The sequence below is a fragment of the Epargyreus clarus genome, unplaced genomic scaffold, assembly GCF_041222505.1.
Source record: "Epargyreus clarus isolate Ecla_fem2 unplaced genomic scaffold, WU_Ecla_fem_2.2 ptg000021l, whole genome shotgun sequence".
NCBI classification, from domain to species: Eukaryota; Metazoa; Arthropoda; class Insecta; order Lepidoptera; family Hesperiidae; genus Epargyreus; species Epargyreus clarus.
In genome coordinates, this window is record NW_027332228.1 from 12,697,531 (window position 1) to 12,719,672 (window position 22,142).

General features: G+C 34.1%; 2 protein-coding genes across 2 annotated transcripts in view; both read left to right on the plus strand.

Annotated features, from left to right (window-relative positions):
* The window catches only part of LOC140750930 (protein qui-1), a 154,417-nt gene that overhangs the window by 23,457 nt on the left and 108,818 nt on the right, over positions 1-22,142 (plus strand). The window lies entirely within an intron of this gene.
* LOC140750863 (uncharacterized) lies at positions 14,768-15,268 on the plus strand. Its single transcript, XM_073084586.1, has one exon. The coding sequence runs from the start codon at positions 14,768-14,770 to the stop codon at positions 15,266-15,268; it is 501 nt and encodes a 166-aa protein (XP_072940687.1).

The following is a 22,142-nucleotide window of genomic DNA, read 5'->3' on the forward strand; positions in this document are numbered from 1 at the left end:
CATTTTAAGATAAGATACGATAAGTATTATTCTAATATTTCAATATTATAACTATAAATAACACAGATGTCGTGACATTTCTCGCGTTCAAATTACATATTTGTTTCGAAGTGTGACGAAAAAGTCGTTATAAATAGCTACTTATAGTAACTATTGTTATAAAAATATTCAATTTATAATTATATTTACATTTCATATCAAATTTATTCACTTACTAGGCGCCTTCATCAAAAATATCTTATAATGTCTAAAAAGATAATGACAAACTCAATAATCTTTGTAAACTCAAATCTTAAAAGAATCAAAAACATAATACGTACATACATATACATAACATACACTCGAAAAACAAAACTAAAAACATGACCCTTCAGGGGCAGACGGGGAAAAAGAGACACGAACCATGTGATCGCTTTAATCAACCTAATCGAACGCTCGCCGCAGTAACAAGGTTGAAATATGGAACGAAAACTCTTGCAACGGTATTTTGAAATATTTTCCAATATGCTCATGAAAAACTGGAACGATTGAATATGAAATGTGATGCAAACTATGCTTCAGTGCACGGTTCTTTAGAGAGGTTAATATATGTTGCCGATATATTCCAGTTTTTGTTAAAAAAAGGGTTGTATTAATATTTAAAGCAGAATAAAGAAATACATGTATCAATGTGTACATAACATATACTTTCATGTACTTAAAAATATACATACTCGAAAAACAACACTAAAAACATGGCTCTTCAGGGGCAGACGGGGGAAAAAAGAGACAGGAACCACGTGATCGCTTTAATTAACCTAATCGAACGCTCGCCGCAGTAACAAGGTTGAAATATGGAACGAAAACTCTTGCAAGGGTATTTTGAAATATTTTCCAATATGCTCGTGAAAAACTGAGACAATTGAATATGAAATGTGATGTGATCTAGCTTCAGTGCACGGTTCTTTAGAGAGACGAATACATGTTGCCGCTAAATTCATGCTTTAGTACAAAAATTAATATAAATTAAAATTTATAACAGAATAAAGAAAAACATGTATCAATATGTAGACGCGTAAGATATATATCGTATTGTACCGGATCGGATCGGCCAGAATATAACGGACCGGATGGTACCGTACTGTATTGTGTTGTAGGTACTTTTTCGATAGCCTTGCCTTCAAAACTTGTTACATTCACTAGCCAATTTTATGGTGTTAATTTTAGTTGAAGGTTTTTGTTAAAAATCTAAGTTTGTGGATTAATCATAAAATACTGTTTTAATAACATGCAATGAGCTCTCTTTTAGCCAATAATGCATTAACGAGTTTTATGATGTTGTATTAATGTCTATTTAAAATTGTAGTATGTTTAGCAATATTTCTAAATAAAGTATATTCTTTCTTTCTTATTATAAATGTCTTTCATCCACTGTAACCACTTACCACCAAAATTACTGTATGCCACATTAGTGGTTTTGAAGAAACAACCACAATTACTTTTTATTTTACCGAACCCAATCTAAACAGGAGGATCTATTAGAATAACATGAATAATAAAACGAAAGCAGACAACAAAAGACATACCAAAATTGTAATTACGATAAACCATTCCATTCTTAGTATAATTACATTACGGCTACATTTTCCCTAATTAATCTTCCTAAAACAATGTCGTAAATGCCGGCTTAAAATATAAATACGACAAAAAATCCGACCTCAAAAAAATTAATCACATTTTGATGTGTTGCTCGTCATTTATATTTTTCCCCTAAACAATAAGAGGGAGGAAAAGAAAAGAAAATGGCGTAGGCCGATCAACTTGGTTACAATGGGAAAAGTGGTTCGTCCTTGAAGATTTCCTTGTGGAGAATTGTGGATAAGTATACAGGATTTTCTTCATATTTTTTATGCAAATGATACATCATTACATTGGAGATACATTGTTGAGAGCAACTGTGATTAATACCTTTATCTTGTCACGCGGGTATGAGTCCGCGTACAAATGTGCACCGACTGCGTACGACTCGAATAATATCAGTTGAATTCCAATTTTCATAGATAATTCTGTTATCACGCGTGTGACATAAGGACGCACGCATGTGGATATGCATGCGGATGGAGACCTGCGTGACATGACAATTACAATAATGGTTAGTTTAGTAGTAAACCTTTGATTATAATATAGATCATTATGTAGAGTTCGATATATATTTTCTTAGGAACTTTAATATAAAAATAAGTGATAATTAATTAAAACGCACAATTCTAGAAATAAATATTCAATTAAATTCGCAAACACACTGGTTTCAACTCGGAGTAAACAATGAATATTTATTATGAAGTTACTTATTACTGAAAACGATCAAGTTCTCTTTGAGGGAGAACTTTTGTTTAATAAATGTTTGCACGACGACATTTCATCGAATTGATGTTTAGAACAATAGCCTTATTGGGCTTTGAAACATTGCAATGTTTTTTAAAGACTAACTTGTGTTGTGGTACTTAATTGTTATTGCCACTTATGCTCCAAAGTATGCTCCAAGTAAGGAATATGAACCAATATACCTGAATTTGAATTGAATTCTATTTAAAAACCTTAAAAACAGCAGATTCTATATTCGCTCGCTATGTGTGGATACATGTATCTTACACATGATTTTCTCCGCAAATTCAAATTTATTCTGGAAGATATTACTATGAAGACTTCGTAAGATGCACATCTGCAAATCTGTAACGGTGACGTGTACCGTATTTAAAAAAATAATGACATGTTTACCTTCGTTTTTCGTTCCGCAGTATTACGTGCAATTTGGCACGCGAAATCACGAAATCCTTGAGATTGCCTGCTAGAGAAAAAAAATCTGCAGTAAATAGAAATACAGTGTCTAATAAAAATACATGTACAATGTATAATACATTCTACATTTAATGATTCATATCTAAAATGTATTAATGGTTATACAATACATACCATTTATTCTAGTAATTGCCGTAAATTTTAATGATCAGTCATAGCCATACCATTAGTATGGATTTCAGCCTTCGATTGTTCCAATTATGTATGGGCAATATGAAAAATGAGTTACTATTATCGTGGCAAAATCGATATGTTCGAGACTTCATAAAAATATAAAAGGAATTGGCAACACGCACTTTTCATTTTTGTAAGTAATGTGCGAAATTTATTATTAACACTTATTTTGGTGATGAAAGAAACTTCGTCAAGAATCCTGCTAACCTAAGAAAGTAAAAAATAGTCTTCAAAGATATGAGAAGTCTACTAATATAACTGTGGCCTATGGCCTTTTTAATATAACTGGGTCAGCGGGGTGGCTTATGGCCTTTTTTACCTGACGACACCCTGGGTGAGGAAGTGAGGAAGCACGAGTTCGTCTCAGCCGCGGGCTCACCGGAGAGGATATACCGGAGTTCTAACGGTAAAAACCACATCACTACTGGGCTAAACGATCATGACGTTTTCCCCGATGTGGATGACATTGAAATAAAGTCTCGTAAATTCAGTAGAGCGGGAACGTATGTGCACTGCAATTCATTACAAATGTAACGATTTCAAAAATAGCTCTTCTTTCATGTTGAAAGATCTTGTGTTTCTAATCTTGCCGCTTGGTTAATATTTATTGAAGCCACGACATGATTGTAAACTAAGAGAAGCGTTGAATAGTTTTTTACGTGAATGTACAATTAGATGGCACTAGAATTTAGCAGATGTAGGTGCATTGGCTTTTGTTTATGGTATTTCCATAGATTAGTAAAGATACTTCGCCGCCTTGAAATTGAATGAAGCCACAAACGGCTTATTAGTAAGTTCTTTTTTGAAATCTTGACAAATAAAAACATTTTTAGAGAAAAAATACGAATAAATAACTAAAACTGCGTAATTTACACAATAAATAAATAATTATTTCAAATATTTTAGGGACATTTTAGCACGAAGACGTGGCAAAACTTTTTTACGCAACTATATCAATTCTCAAAACTGGGTACATTTTCTTGTTAGGAGTGAGTAATCTTTACTAATCTATGGGTATTTCCATGAAATCATAAAGCGAATTAGACCCTGTTTATCTACAAATATTCAACGTGTCATACACGAACTGTAGTAGACAAAATCATAATTATATTTTTGTGTTGTCAACATGCATGATGCGTGTTTTGCACACTATCTTGCCCGTTATTAATAATCAATCTATCCAATGTTTTGCCAATCAAAGATCGACATTTTACAACTCCTCCATACTACACATTATTAAATTACAATTTGGTATGTAAAGTTTTCGTAAGTCCGTAGTTTCCGTAAGTAATTGTATTTGTAGATTTAAATTGACCCTTATTGTAATAAATCGGCACTTATTTACTCAAATCATTTATGTGGAAAAAACGGTGAAGAATACGGGATTTAAAGACAAAAAAACAAACAACAATACAGAAAAATACAAAAAAAAACTATAACTATTTTAATATCCACTATCTTAGTACTTCTTCCACTTATAGTAGAGTGCCTTAAGCATCTAGAATTGAAAAAGCTCGGAATCCAATTACTGTCAACGAATTATTATGAGACCTGTTGGATTGTATTGTTGATAAGGTATATTAAAATGTTTACCAATTAAAAATCGTTGCTTTTTATTACACGCTTTTTATTAGCTTCACCTGTATGTTTGTATGTTTGTTTGTATGTTTGTAACCGACTTCTTTGGGCGCGATTTTGACCCACTTTAAACGGGCAGATTTCGTTCAAACTTTGTAGATTTATTTCACAATTATACTATTTACTGTTCCTTAATTGATTCCTAGATTCATTTAGATTTTCTACTTTTTAGTTAATTTTATCATAAAAGCGTGTTTTTTAGTTTTTTGAACTATATTTATTATTTAATAATAAAATAAATAAATTAAGGCATATAATATAAGACATTACGAGCTTAACTAAGTAATGTAGTGTCAAAATCGTGTTATAAATACATTTCTATCATATAATATTAAAAAGTAATAGTATGAAACAATAAGTGTAACAAAAAAAAAGTTTATAAAAAATATTTATTTAGTTCGCCTCTCATACATGCTTAAAAATGATTAAACTTCAATTATTCCGTTTTCGTCACTTTCTTCTACTTCACTTATTTTTAAGACAGGAGATGCATTAAAACAACTATCACCATTGCACTGTGAACACGCTGAAGTGCAGTATAAGCCACTTTTTCGACATCCGCAAGCATTACCTCATCCTTTTTTACAATTACAAAATAGCATTTTAAGTAAATTATCTGGAGCTGGCGATTGTTTCATCAGTATTGGTTCAAGTTTATCAGAAACGTACCTCCAACCCCAATTTTCAACAGAAATATTATTACCTAACCATATCTGCACTTGTAAATATACTCTTTTCAAATGTTCAAACGCTGCATCAGACGTAGGTGGTAGAGATGCCAATTGAACACCCGTCATTAACATTTGTCATAAACATTTTGTCACTTGCTGAATAATACTCATTACAATAAACTTTACTTCTTATATTTCTTCTAATGATTACTCCAGCAGCCTGCAAAATTCTAAATTCTTCGTCTTCAATATTATTACATCTTTCACTGTACCACTTTTCAGACAAAATTTCATGGTGTTTCTTTTTAAAACATATTATTGTATTTGATCCAAATTTACTGGAAAAAATAATATTGTCTCCATAATGCGACGATAATCGTGATTTAATTGTCTTATCGTCAGGGATATATTCTGTTGACAGTATATTTTTCAGCTCTTGTATAGAAAATTGACAATCGTCATTCTCTTCAATATATTCATAAATTTTCTCCATTGCTATATCCACACTTAGAATTCGAGGATGAACTTTTTTTTCAGCATTATGAGTTTGTGCAGCATTTTTGAGAGAGTGATAGCAATGTGAATGATATTTTGCACCAAGACTCTGTAGATCCATTACTCCAGAAATTCTTTTATGAATTTCTCTACAGGAATCATTTTTTTGTAATGCTACAAAACTAATTAAATTTTCCTTGAAAGACGCACTATTGACGTATGCAATTTTTTGGCGCTGACTTTTATTTTTTTTTTCTCTTTCGACTCATTTGCTTCCATACCGCAAATTAAACAATTTTTTTCCCAGTCGAAATTTATGGAGATACTACTTCGCAGTTTCTTTTTAGGTGGAGACTGAGCAGAATCTTCTTTTGCCTGCTTTTTTTGAATCTCAATATATTTTTTATTAATATATTTCTGTCTGCATATTGCATGAGCATATACAAACTGAAATTCTAAAAATCTATATAAGCCATCTTGTCGCTCATTTGAAGCAGCTCTCAAAGTTGCGACTCCTCTGGTAATTTTTATTAGATTTCCTAAATCTGTGCTACAGCCTGAAACAGAACCCAATTTATCACAAATAATACAAACGATTGTATCATCATTTTCATTGTGAGTTGAATCTTCCATGGCTCATTTAAATATTGCAATACAGAAAAATGTATGTTTCAACAAAAAGTTCCTAAAAATACTCTTAATAATTGGAAGATAAAACATAATTTCACATAATTAGTAATTTCCTTTCTTAAATCATTAATAGAATTAAAAAATATTATACAAAGAAATGTATGGTGATGAATTACCTACTGAAACGCAGAGATCTTTTGTTTTTAAACAAATACTTTACAAAGCAATAATTTTTTTGATATTGTAATATTTTTATTTAACAAAAATGTATCGAAACGTCTTGAAAAAATAATTATTAAATTGAAAAATATGCACAGCAGAAAGAACACAACAGTACCGAAACACGTTTTTCAATCGACTAACCGTACCGAGTAGCTGCCGCTGCCCTTCCCCTTCACCTTTTTTCTACCTGCTCCTTGCTTTTACGGCCCTTTTTGACTATCTGGTATCTATGAAAGATGTTTTCTAAAATGTATTTTACTTAAATTATGAATATTTTATAAAAATATTTTGATTTAAAATGGAAAAATTGTCAATTTCTTGAAATTAGTGTCAAATTAAGAAAAACAAAAAAGCAACGAAAAAAAATTGGTAAACTTTTTAGTAATTTATGTATAAAACATAATGCAGAAGGTCTTACATTAATACATTGACAGTAATTGGAGTCCGAGGTCAAACTCCCCAAGCACTCTACTATTACTTAGTATTCCTGTCTCTTTCGATCGATTTATAATGTTTCTGCAGTTGTTTTTTTTTTTTAATTTTTATTATAATTTGTTTAATTTACATTACCATACGACAATTATATTCTTAGGCAGAAATAAGTAACTATGTCCATAATGCTACCGCAAAGAATTCTGACAGTAAACCACCGAACGCAGCCCACCCTTACATACCACTAACTTGTAATAAAGGGCCCACAATCAATTCTTCAGTGGTTTCGCTGAGTAAAGTTTGAACAATTCCATCGGGTCGCCCTTTTCCGCCTGATTGGTCATCACGGGTCATGGGTCGCATTACATCCTAAGTATTCGAAAAAGTTCTTTGTGGTTGCTCGATGGGAATTGATTTGTAAAACCTCTACGTTTTTGTTAAGTACGTCACATCTCAGTAAGTTAAGGGAGAAGTTTGATATAGCTATTTTTACGACTGTGTATTTTACATATTAAGTCGTTTATATGAGACATTTTCATAAGCTGATCGAACGTTTTTCACATTTTTATGAAGCAAATGTTGGTCGCAATTTTGGCTCGATGGAACATCTGTGAACCGTCTAAGCCTCACCTTAAAGGTGTCTGATTTTTCTTTGTTTTTTCAAAATTCGGGGAAAAATCAAATCATTGTGTCATAAAAAAATATGAATATATGGGTAGGTAGGTATAATATCTTTACACTCGTAGCTTTTTGAAAATGTAGCTTCATCAACAAAGGAATTATTACGTCACAAACTTAAAATATCTACTCGTATATACTGTAGAAGTCTATTTTGCTTTTGCAAAAATTCTCCTTGTACATCCTACACTGATACTTGTCATTTCTTAAAAGAGCTTCTGAATATACTTGAAAGCTCGAAGCACCTGCACTTCATTCATCTTCAAAATTATTCTCCACTTATATTTCTAGAATTCTCTCAACAGCACTCGAATACATCTAAGATGCTGTATTTGCTTTTTCTTATAACTTGACCGCCTTCAAGCACTTCAAACTGCCTTAAACCGCTTCAAACCAGTATTGTATTCATATTAAAAGTTGATCCGACATTAAAGTTCCTTTAATATCGACCCCATTATGCCTTTATTCCTACTTGTCCGTATTCCTGTTTTTTCGTGCATAAATAAGCATATTGTGGTCGGCGCTTTAGGAGACTCGTGACCCCAAAACCATTTACTTTTCAAGAAACAATTTCAAGAAAGTTATGAAGTTTACACAATAGGTACATATTATTGCTCATGAAAATGTTTTTGCATAACCGCGCACCTCTTTATCTTAAATTAAGGAAACTTAAATATACTTTTGAAATAATAAAAAAAAAAAATACAAAAATCACTTCATCATGCGGTGAAACTCCTGCTGCATGAAATGAATGAAAAAATTAAATACGGAACTCTAAAAATGTATTAAACAACAGACTAAATGTTATAAAGCATTATCTACTAAGCACTCGAATAGACATAGCGAGCAAAGTAAGGGAAAACCGTTAATAATGAATAATTCCTTCAGGCCGCCCTTTCCGCCTGATCAGTCATCACGGGTCAGGAGTCGCCTTACGCCACTTGGTACTACAATAGGGCCTATAAGCGGATAATCAAAGAGAAAGGGTTATTATTGTAATATGAAAATCCATACGGCATTAAATGGAATCATCTTATGATTGTATATTTTATATGGGAATCCTTACACTCTTACTTGTCTACACCAAAACTTCGTTTTTGAAATGGAGTGATAACAATTAAACTTAATATAAGCCTCTCTGGTTCGACTTCGGAAGTTCAATCGGCATTTCTGCCTCATTTTAGGCGTCATAAGTAAGTATGTTCTGTCCCTGTAGTTCCGGAACCAGAAGCCTGTCGTACGAGGCGACTAAAATATGGTGTGGCGAGCGTCAAGCTCACCTGGGCGTAGCCCGACGGGGCAACGCGCTAAGAGGACTCCGGTTGCGTTCCTTTGGAGATGCCCGAACCCTCTATGCAGCGCAGAGGACGGCCACCGGGGGGGTTTTAGTGTGGTAAAAACCCCACATAACCCGGCGTCGCTCCAACGTTGTCTTTTGAAGGTTTACTCCTCGATAACAAAAAAAAGGTAGGCATACTTATCGGAGGCTTTCTAACTTAATCTTCAGAGGTAGGCACGCACCTGTGACCTACCTCAGGTAGGAATCTAATCTCAAACCATATCTAAATATCCATAGGCGGTATTAACTACTTAAAATTAAAAGGACTGCACATTTGCTGTTTCTATAATGCAAAAAATATTGTCTTAATATTCCAGTCGACATCCAGTTACCCCAGTATCCAAGGAATTACAAATTGAACCCGAGTATTTACTCGCTAAAAGCATCTACAGAAATTAAACGGAATCGCCGTACCGTAAAGAATGTAAGCTGCTATAGAAATATGAGTGGAATGAATAGCGTCATCCGAGCAGTCTTTTGAGCGAAGAAATTTAAGCGAAAAGACTAAAATGAAACGCATCTCACAATAGCCACGGTAGTGCCCTAAATAGCTGAACTAAGGCGTATACTGACTTCATTCTGTAACTACTCTTTTCAGGTGACGCTGACTTCATTTTTATGAAAGCTGAATTTATTTTGTTTTCGGATTATACACTAAAGTTACTATACTCGTAAAATATTGGGTCATGATATTGTGACAATTGTTATCCAACTGTCAAGGAAGGGTTAAATAATTTATGTTGTCAGGATTCGGCCCGTAACCCGTACCTCTTTCCATGAACTCGTATAGCAGAGTTGTGTAGTAGAATACGTACAAGTACTAACTATCAGTTATACTGCATACTAGAAATAATAACTGCCTATATAAGGGGTATAAAAGTAATATTTTACCTTCTTTAACATTACTTACCTTTATTTATCCACCCCATTTTCTACTTCACACTATAACAGTATATTTATTATACTGCCTTATCCGCTGACATAAAAACGAGAGAAAGAGTACTAACGTACTTCTTGTTTAATGTCCTAGTGTTTTATAACTTAATGCGCAAGTTACCCGAGCGGCGTGAACGTAATGCTACGTCGTGTTCGTAATACCGTAATGTGATCTATTCTACCTTCGCGTTATGCTCGCCTGGTACCTCGTAAATGTCAGCTTAACAACTTAGTAAGCACGGTTGATTAATAAGGGAAATTTGTTAAAATAAATCAAAAAGACAAAATAAAATAAAATGTTATATATTACTAGCTGACCCGGCCAACGTGTTGCCATATAAATAAAAAAATGTTAAGAGTGAACAACCCTCATAATTTGGGGGTATGGAAAATAGATAGTAGCCGATTCTCAGACCTACCGAATATGCATATAAAATTTAGTGAAAATCGGTAAAGCCGTTTCGGAGGAGTACGGTAACTAACATTGTGACACGAGAATTTTATATAAAGATGTATTGTAGATTGAATCGTCGCTATGAGTCGGAGTTATGAGGACCCCTGGCAAGATTGAAGTTTGCGCCTTATGACAAAGTGTCATATAGAAAGCATCCTATTCTAATCAATAAAGTTTTATTTTGCCGACCTATTTTAGCTCCAACATATTGCAATAGGAATTGCATAGTCTTCCCTTTATGTGGGTCAGCAAATGCTCCCCCTGAAGGTTTATCCTCTGGCAGGCGCCTATTAAGCCAGGCCATATTAGCCAGGCCTATTAAGCCAGGCCAGGCTACGACGTCATGTTCTCGTTAATAAATTCGTATTGTTACATTTATGAACGCAAATACGTTAAGCCGTCCGACCGGATTATTGTCTGTTATTTTAGTTAGAGTAATTTTTGAAGTGAAAACTTCTTTAGCGGCGTTGTGCACTTTTTGTGGTGGGTAAAAAAATTTAAACTCGCGTCAGGACACATGGCCTGATCGAAAATTCGTAAGACGGTAAAGCAAACTGCAAAAGTCCGGTGTCAGCATAGAAAAAATTCTGAATGGGTGGCAGTTTTACTTTTTTTATTACATCTCATTACGAGCTTTTGGGCATGGCTTCGCTCGCGTTACAAAGTAATATTATTAACCAAGAAGATTTATACAAACTTTCATCCTATTTTATCCCCTTGGGGGTAGAATTGATCAAAATGCTTTCTTAGCGGATGCCTACGTCATAACATCTATCTGCATGCCAAATTTCAGCCCGATCCGTCCAGTGGTTTGGGCTGTGCGTTGATAGATCACTATGTCAGTCAGTCACCTTTAAGTTATATATATTTAGATTCAGGTTAGGTTTCGAAAATATTTACTTTGGCCGGCACTTCCGGAGTGAAAGCCGTTGATTTTTAGCATTTATACATTTAGACACATTCTAATCTATTTGGTGACCCTGCGGCATGTAAGCACTAAGGAAGTATTTTTCTACGATATGCTTTATATACCTATAGCACCATGCAACAGTATCTGTCGCGTCTAAAAATATGTGCGGGCAATATTTGCAAAGCTTTGCACACAACACGCGGACGGCCATCACCAAAGATAAAACCTATTTCCATTTATTTAGTTGCATAAGCTCGATCACATTCAACGATGACTGACAACAATCTAAGTGACATCACAAAACACTTTGCGCAAATATTTTCCTCTATATAAGTGACAAAAATCGTTTTATCTAACAAAAGTTGGTATAGGTATATTTTATCATAGCGCGGTGATATCTGACTCTTCAAATTCCTTTGTATTCAAATATTACTGGGTCGCGTTTACGAATAGGGATTCATTTGTAGGAATAAGTAAGGTACGTTACCGATACACAGAGAGCGTAGTTCATAGTTTATATAGATAAGGGTGGAGGGCTGCACCCTTTTTCTTTGGAGGTCGATTGAAAAAGATATATCCTTCGTTCATTGTATTAATGTTCATTTTTATATGTAAGACGTTTTGAGTGTAACAAGTGGTTGTGTGCAACGGCTCAAAAATAATTAAAATTTTCCGACATTTAATAAGGACTGACAGAAACAAACGATATATTGATTGATTTCGCATTATCGTAGCAAATATGTTGAAACAAAAAGAAAATGGCTGATTCAGATAAACAAATTGTTTAGATGAGGTTGTTAAAGATTAGATAAAGGTATACTAGAGTATACTTAGAAGTAATAAGGTAAGCACCATAACAGTAAGGCACTTCTCTACCTTATTTCTCTTCTCTTCAGTACACACGAACAGTTTAACTGTTACGTAACTTACCTATTGTAATAATATAAGAAACGAGAGCGATACGCATATTTCCAAAAATGACACAACTTTTACAATATTATGTGTTAGATTTAATCGTTTACTCTTTAACAATTGTACAAGTAACTAAACGAAAATGATACAGATGGAAGGGCACTTCGCTGGTACTAGTCGCTTACTGATTTCCTCGTAAAACTATATGTTCAAGATGTTCCATAGAAAAGTTGTTAACAAAACTTTGCTTTTAATTTTAAGTAGGCGTTGTTTAAGTAATAAATTGGATCGGTGGTGTGCTGCACAGTAACTGAGCTGAAGTTGTTTTTTCTTTATTTAAACCTGATTATCGACCCCAAGTTCGTTCATGGTCCGTAACGAGCCGGATTAGAAGCCCAATTAAGGATACACTGTGGATCAACAGCAAATTACGCGAAAACAACAATAATTGTAATACGCCGTGTCGCTGGGTCACATGTGAAGAGGTTAACCACGCCGCTTAAGTACCAAAAGTGCATAAAATATACGTTGTGTTAAGCAAATTATTAATTTTACCATATTATATAGTGATCACCCATCACCGGTAATCAGGTAACCAGCTAAATTGTGTAATAGTACCAGTATTAAGGTTAGTACAATTTCATATGCGTTGTAACTTTTATATTAAGTGTGTGTCGATACAACTTTTTGTACAAAACTTTCTAAAACAATAATTTTAAGTAAATTGTTACATATTATTATTACACAATAGTTTAAATTGCAGCAGTAAATCCAGTTCATCTTAATTGTATGTGCAAAATTGAATACATTGCAAAATTCAGTCCCTTTTACAAGCATTGTAGTTTACAGAAATCTAGGTTGCTAAATGTAATTAAACTTAAATTAACATTATTATTGTATAAATTCCAGGTCTACCATACACGTTTCCCAAAATGACTTCTGAAACAGATACCAGGGAGCTTAAAAGAAAGCGAGGCATTTACAAGGGAAGACTTACAATCTTTTCTGCTTATTTATCTTCTTTAAAGTCGTCCGAACTCACATCAGCTCAGATAATAGAAATGCAAATGCGTATTAATAAACTGGAGGAACTATACAACGATGAATTCGAACAGGTACAATTTGAAATAGAACGTTTAGCAGATAATTCTGAAAGTGAGATGTCTGAGAGAATTAAAACTGAGTCTCAATATTATACATTACTTTCAGAAGCCAAAGATATTATAAATAAATATTCTAAGTCAAACAATGATCAAAATTCTGAATGTAGCCGTCCTAGTGCTAATCGTATGCCTGTTAGATTACCTACCATTCAGTTACCCAAGTTTAGTGGTTCATATGATGACTGGCTTGAATTCCGTGATACATTTACCAGTCTCGTCCATAACAATGTCGACATAGACGAAATTAATAAATTTCATTATTTGAGATTGTCATTAGAAGGGTCGGCAGCTGTTATGTTACAATCTTATGAATTTTCGGCGCAAAACTATGATGTGGCTTGGAAACTCTTATGTGAGAGATTTGACAATAAACGTTTACTAATTCAAAATCATGTTTCAGCCTTGTTTAACGTAGAACAACTATCTAAAGAGTCTTCAGCTTCGTTAAAACGCATTATAGATCAAGTTAATAAACACATTCGAGCATTATTTGCATTAGGCGAACCGGTTTCTAGTTGGGACACATTATTAATTTATATTATCAGTCGAAAATTAGATTCGAAGACGTTCCGTGAGTGGGAAGAATATAAAGGGAGTGTAGATAAATCTCAGCCGATTCTATTTTCACAATTTATTCAATTTATACAAAATCGCGCTGACTTGTTGGAAACCATAGAATTATCGCGAACTTCATCTAATAATTTAGTACATACACAATTAGGCTCTAAAAATAATATGAAATTAAAAGCTATGGTTTCAATCGATAAAGCTTCAATTGCGTGTTGCCCAAACTGCAGCAAAGATCATAGACTTAACAACTGTCCTCTTTGAAATTTGCCCTCCGAACGACTTTCATCAACTGCTTTCCCGTTTCAAAACGTGGGAGTCGACTATGCGGGTCCCATTATGTCTGCTAGTCGTCAGGGTCGTGGATGTAGACTTGTAAAGGTATACATTGCGCTTTTTGTTTGTTTCTCGACCAAAGCTATTCATTTGGAATTGGTGGGTGACCTAACAAGTAGCAGCTATATACAAGCTTTACGTAGGTTCATTTCTCGAAGGGGAAAACCTTCGAATATTTATTCGGATAACGGAACCACATTCGTTGGGGCCGCTAAAGAAATTGGTAATTTTTTGAAGAGCAATTGCATTTCTGTTTCTGAAACCTTAGCTAACGAAAATATTAATTTTCACTTTATACCGGCGTATGCTCCACATTTTGGTGGTCTTTGGGAAGCGGGTGTGAAGTCGACCAAATATCATCTAGTTCGTGTGATGGGAAATTGTAACCTTACTTATGAGGAGCTTAACACAACTTTAATCCAAATTGAGGCAATCCTCAATTCTAGACCGCTTACTGCACTATCATCTGACCCTGAAGATTTGACGCCGCTTACTCCGGGGCATTTCATCATTGGAAGACCGCTTACATCTCTTCCAGTCGAGGATTATAATGACCACTCTGCTCACCGCCTCACACGCTATCAACGAATAGAACAGCTTCGACAACATTTCTGGACGAGGTGGAGCAAGGAATACATTTGCGAGCTTCAGGAGCGAGTGAAATGGCGCTCTTCTAAAGATGCTTTGAAGCTAAACTCCCTTGTTGTCATCAAAGAAGATAACCTTCCTCCGCTGAAGTGGAAACTGGGGCGTGTGGTGCGTCTACATCCTGGTACAGATGAGATAAGCAGAGTGGCCGATATTAAAACTTCATGTGGAGTGGTGCGTCGTGCCTTTTCAAAATTATGTCCTCTCATCGAAGTCGATGGTTGAAAGACTAGCTTTCAACGGCTGGGGGCATGTTCAAGATGTTCCATAGAAAAGTTGTTAACAAAACTTTGCTTTTAATTTTAAGTAGGCGTTGTTTAAGTAATAAATTGGATCGGTGGTGTGCTGCACAGTAACTGAGCTGAAGTTGTTTTTTCTTTATTTAAACCTGATTATCGACCCCAAGTTCGTTCACTATATTTTAGCTACGAAATAATTACTAGTTCGAGGAATAAACGAATCGTATTCTATTTCAATCGCCCTAATTGTGAATTTGTAAATTATTAACAAAACAAGATTGTATTATTCGAAAGATAGGTACAATGAATATTTTTCGTGTACCCTTTGACAAGTTTATTCAAATTTGAAATTGATTGGAGACAAATTTATTTATGAAATTTTGTTTACGTGACGAACAACACGTATTGATTTTCTTCTAAGCGGTGTAGATAATGATAATATTACGTATAACTACATTTACAATATTATAACAATTTCGCATTAATTAGCTAGCATGGGTTTTTATTGTAATAAATATATAATAAATGTATATTTCAATTTTGACATCTGACTTAAAATTTATATTAACGACTTCCAATGAAAACATATATAGGTACCTGCGTTCCTCCATTATAACTATGTAATGTTTTTACCGATCGTTGTAACATTAACAATTTTGTATGAAGCTATTTTGAAGTAGAGTATAATTTGTTAGAACCTCAAATACTTTTCGTAGTTTTTGTAAAATCCTGAAAAAACCTTCAGAATATAATACTCGTAATATTTTACTTGAAATTCATCTATTAATCACAAAGCCGGATCAAGAGTTAAGACAAAGATAATAACTTGGGAAAGTTATTAAACTTGAAATGATGGATTGAACGGGAATTCCTAACCAGGCATACTTTCACAAACAAAACCTCCAAGCATTTTACAACAAAGTTTTTCAAATACTCCAAGTTTCATTGTGGCCCCCAAATTTTCAATCTAAAGTCAGTTCAAAGGAAGTTACCGCCACATTTTGAAAAGTAATAAAAGTTCATGAAGTACCAATAAGTGGCACTGAAACGCGAATAACAAATTCATGATTGATAAATGCTTACGTTGACGCCGGCGAAGTTGATTATAAATTAACTTTAGAAATTGTGTCTGGTATAGTCTTAGATAAGTCTACTTAATTTACAAAGTTCAAGTAAATAATCATAGATTAATAAAGATACTTCGCCGCCTTGAAATTGAATGAAGCCACAGCAATTCTTGACAAATAGAAACATTTTTAGAGAAAATTTACGAATAAATAACGAATACTGCGTAATTTACATAATAAATAAATAATTATTTCAAATATTTTAGGGACATTTTAGCACGGAGACTTGGCAAAACTTTTTTACGCAACTATTTCAATTCTCAAAACTGGGTACATTTTCTTGTTAGGAGTGAGTAATCTTTACTAATCTATGTGAATAATAGGTAAATTAATAGTATTTCAGATTACGATAATGTCGTATTATCAATTAAAATGTATATTATGATTAAATGTAAGAATAGTGTGAAGAATAAGAACATTATTATTACGAAATCTAAGAAATCATGCATGGTACTCGTACATGGTACAAACATAGTATTTTGAGTACAACATATTCCCGCCACAGGTGGGCATACAATAATTGTGCAATAAAACATACGTAGCAAATCAATAAAAATATTAATTACAACAATAGAAATATAATAATAATTATTATTAGTCATAAGAAGCCCACTACTTCATAACTTAAAAATAAAGCCTACGCAGCTATATCCCAATTTAAGGTTATTCAAACTGTTTGGGCTGTAGAGCGTACCAAGAAATGAGACATCATCATCATCATCATCAACCGATATCTGTCTCACTGTTGGGCACGGGTCTCTTCTCAGAATGAGAAGGATTAGGTCATAGTCCACCGCGCTGACCAAGTGCGTATTAGTAGACTTCACATACCTTTGAGTTTTTTTTTTAAATTTCTCTGATATGCAGGGTTCCTCACGATGGTTTCCTTCACCGTTTAAGTTATAATTAATTTCTAATACGCACATAATTTTGAAAAATCAGAGGTGCGTCCCTGGGATTTGAACTTCGCTTCGATCGAGAGGCCAATTTTCTTAACCACTAGGCTATCACTGCCTAATGAGACATACCTACATACATACTCTCGCAAAACATTACCACCCGCAATCAAGTAGAAACTTTAAAGCAAACACAAAATCAATAAATTTCACACATAAACTATTTAAATCTACTCGTACGTATCCTTACTAATATTATAAATCCGAAAGTAACTCTGTCTGTCTGTCTGGTTGTCTCTTCTTCACGCCTAAACCACTGAACCGATTGGAATGAAATTTTGTACAAAGATAGTCTGAGACCCGAGAAAGGACATAGGATAGTTTTTATCCCGGAAATCCCACGGGAACTAGGGATGGCGATCTAAGATCGATTAATCGAAGAAGTTGGTACGACCAATTTTCACCAGATGGCGCCACTGTCATTCCAATGAAGGAACGAATTTTCAGTTTTATGTATGTAAGTATGTCATATTATTTTCTTTTAAACGCGGGCGAAGCCGCAGGCAAAAACTAGTAAGACAATAAAATCTAAAACTAGAGTTTAACAAGATATAACAGAAAGGGTGGCATTGTAAAAACTACAGTAGGTGAAAACTCCTATTCCTAAGCTAGGCGATTAAGCAATCTAATTACCCCGATAAAGTTCGCTAACGAGCGGACTGGAGTGAGAAACTATCTAGACACAAAAACAGTGTACCTAGTGCGGGATTTTCACTACAAATGTTGGATGCTTTGAAATAGTTTCAGAAACCATAAGTAAATTATAATATAGGAATTTGCTGGTTACTGTGTGTCTAGATACTAAGGGCTAATTTTCGCTAGTTCAAATACTGTTGTTTGATTATATGTATTTTCCTATACATTAATTGTGTCATAGGGTGTATATCGAAAGGTAGTATACCCGTGTGGTACCACCATCATACCTATGGTATGACAATACGAGCACTTTGTCCCTGTAGTTCCGGGACCTGTCGTAAGAGGCGACTAAAAGGGGCTTCCGGGGTTGCGCGCGGCAAGAGTGGGAGCTCGAATCGCTCGGCTAGCGACCCCGGGGAGGACGGCGGTATGTGTGGTCACATCGCACGCTCACCTAGGCGTAGCCCGATGGGGCAACGTGCTAAGAAGGCTCCGGTTGCGTTCCTCTGGATATCCCGGAGTCCTCTACGCAGCGCCGAGGACGGCCACCGGGGGGGTTTTAGTGCGGTAAGAATCTCACATAACCCCGTGCCGCTTCCACGGCATAGGGTACCTATTGAAGGTTTCCCCCTCGTATACAAAAAAAAAATAAAAAGGTTATGACAACTTACCGTCTGACGGACTGCATGCACGTTTGCTAAAAAAAAATATATTTTAATGTTTTTAGTTTTGCGCAAGCCACGACCACTTCTCACCATCTATTTTTATATGTCGAAAGTAATATAGTAAAATCTATTTTTTACCATGCCAGCAAATAAAACAAATCTTCAGTTACAATATTTAAGAAATAATTCTATGGCGCACATATCAACAGTAAGCTACTAAATAAGAAACTTAAACTATCAAGTATCTAATAAACCAATAATATTCAATTAGCTTTATTTAGCGGACACTCGATCGTGTGTTACTTACTAGTGTATGACGGTAATGCAATAAGTATTAGCATACAACAGTATTATGTAACGTAACATTATGTAAGATTACATTCAATCTTGAATGCGTGGGATCCTGCTTATACCACTCTTGTTAATTTTTGTTTTTAGCAAGTATATAGAAGTATGGATTAAGAAATTTGCCCAGCCAATGTTATTGTCATTGTCGGTAATAGACATAAGACCTGAAGTCGGAAAAAAACGCATACGTTAAGGCTAAGTTGGAATGCCTTGTGTACCTACTTGTCTCTCCCTTATTAATCACTACTTCGGTGTTGTTTAGAACTGGACCACCTCTTTCAATTTAGGTCTAAAAAAAAACAACGTTATGATGAAATATTGGTATTTTCTGAAATATTCTCAATCTTTTTTTATTTAAAATAAATAAACCATTCACGTCACATTTAACCGTAAATGATATAGAAAATTTAACTTCAAATATATATACATTTCCAAAAAAACAACTTATAAGATATCTAAAACATGCAACGGATTATCTAAAAAAGATATCTAAAACAGCCAACGGGTTATCTAAAAATGTGTGCTATGTTATGCAAAAACAGCAAAGCAATCCCAAAAAACAGCTTAATTAAGAAGCTATTTATAAACAGTTAACAAGAATGTATATTGCGGCATACTAAAACCACAAAGGCGGAAAGTAAACATACATTTCCGAAATTCCCGGAATTCCCGAAATAAGCGCAAAGTCAGACTCTTTCATCTGTGAAGCAATTACGCTGGGGAACTCCGATTCCCACTTTGTACGATATTGTGCTTAATTTAATGACTTAGCAGCCAAATGCATGTTATATTTTGATTTATCTCAGCAAAATATTAACCTGTAGTTAACCCTTATAAGCACAAAATGCAATACAAATCAATATAATAAAATCGATCAGAATGCAACAGAACGAAACGAAACGGAACGGAATGTAATGCAATGAAATAAAATTGAAGGAAATTATTTATTCCACAATATGTTACTTAAATATATTATATTAGAAAAATATTTTAAGGTTATAACCTTATATGTATTAACTTATACAAATATTTAATGCATATATTTTTTCTGTAGTGTTCGAATAATCTGTGTTACGTACCAGAGCTTTGAACTCCGAAGCTTGTGGCCAAACAGTAATTCATATGACAGACCATTATTGACCATAACTTTAAATTATTTTCTTTATTACAATAAATTATTATTATTATCAATACGAAAGAATATGCGAATTTATGTAACAACGTTATAACACAACAGAACATATTGTACAATTTTGTGATCAAGTATTAAAAACCGAACAATCTGTTTGTAGATTTGATCAGAAAAGTGTACAACAGTTGTGCTGTACCGTACAACTGTGACACCTTGTATAAACATTTCGAAAACGCTGAACACAGTCGGACGCGACTCTGTTTATCGTGAACATGGGTGAAGTAAAAATATAGACTCCCAATATTACACACATTTTTAAATCTAAGGCATGTATTGTATAGGAGGTATATATTAAAGGTGGTAGAACCCTTTGTGATTCGACTCCGGTGGCACCACCGCCACACGTATTTCTGCCTAATAACAGCAGTGTTAGGCGCTACTGTGCTTGTGCTTGAAGGGTGTGGTAAGGGAGACATACTTTTCCAAGGCGTTCCAGCTTAGTCCTCAGGGGTAGTAGCGCATCTGTGGCCGACCTCAGGTAGGAATATCTAATCTATCTGGGGCTAATTACAGATGTCCATGGGCGGCAGTAGCCACTTACCATCAGGTGGACTGCATGCTCGTCTGCTACTCCTGTATTATAAAAAAAATGAGTATGAGCATTCATTTCTTATACATAAGAATATTTATAATAATGTTTAACGGTAATCTTGCCGTCAACTTACGAGTTCTAAGTCTAGGAACAAAGGACTGCACATATAAGAGCAATCGTTTCTTAAACAAGCCCCGAAATATGACTAGTAACCGTCATATCGATAGCTGTATAGGTGTGATAAACATACGCCGTTTCAATTATGTCACAGAAAATATTTAATTACGAGTCTATTCCATTTCTTCGACTAAGGCACAACATAGATAGTATTTGCTCTGAGACTCAGGCGGCCTGCGGTGAACGTGAACAATTACGGGATATTGGCTTTGCAACTCAATGGCGTACTAGAAATAAGACCCAAGTTTGCATTATAAAATAGTTTTTACCGTGAACATGCTATTTCCTTTAAGTGGAGTCTGGTTCTGATGTAGGCAATTATAATAACAATGTAGGCAAGATTTGTTAAATAGAGATTTCCATAAATAAAGATGTAAAATAATCCCGTAATTATTTTACATAATGGTACATTACAATTAATAATTCGTAATATATAGTTTGCTTTATATTGTGTTTGACCGGGATTATACATAAGCCAAGCGAAAAAATCCCTTTATAACTTATAATAAATGAATAAATAAATACAAATAAACATATTGTAATTCCGTATAGCACTTTTTCTTATCGTAGTAATATTGAAAATAAGGTTTTCTTCACCGGGAAGTTTTTTATAATATATCATTATAAACATTATAAATTTGAACCCTTATGTACTTATTACTTTATTTACTTTATATTTATATTTTCTTTACTTATGATTTAAAAATGAATACACATTTGTGTTTTGAACAGCCGACTCTTTGAATAGTTCCAGATTCTGTTCAATCATTTACTAGAAATCAAAATAAATATGCTTTTAAAATAAATTGCTATGATTTTTCTTATGAATAAGCCATTTACTCGACACAGAGCGGTCTGTGTTTGACGTGGGCAGTTGAGTATTGATTTGCATCTCAATACTTTAGCAGGAAGGAAGATTAATAACAGTCCTTGTTATAAAATGGTTAATCTTATAAATAGGTTGTTTACTTTCCATCTCTGTTTCGTTTGGCTTGCAAATAAGTAGAATGAGGGTTAAATCTTAATAATTATCCGTATTGCCTTACACATACCTACATAAATATGTTTCACTTTGTTCAAAAATCTATCTACAGTCGATTGTTCACATCGCTGCTTTGCAAGAATAATGGTACAACTCAAAATTCATTTTTCTGTTGAAAATACAATTCAATTCCAAATATTTCCTCTGTTAATGTGTCCTAACAGTACTATTTATTTTAATTCTCA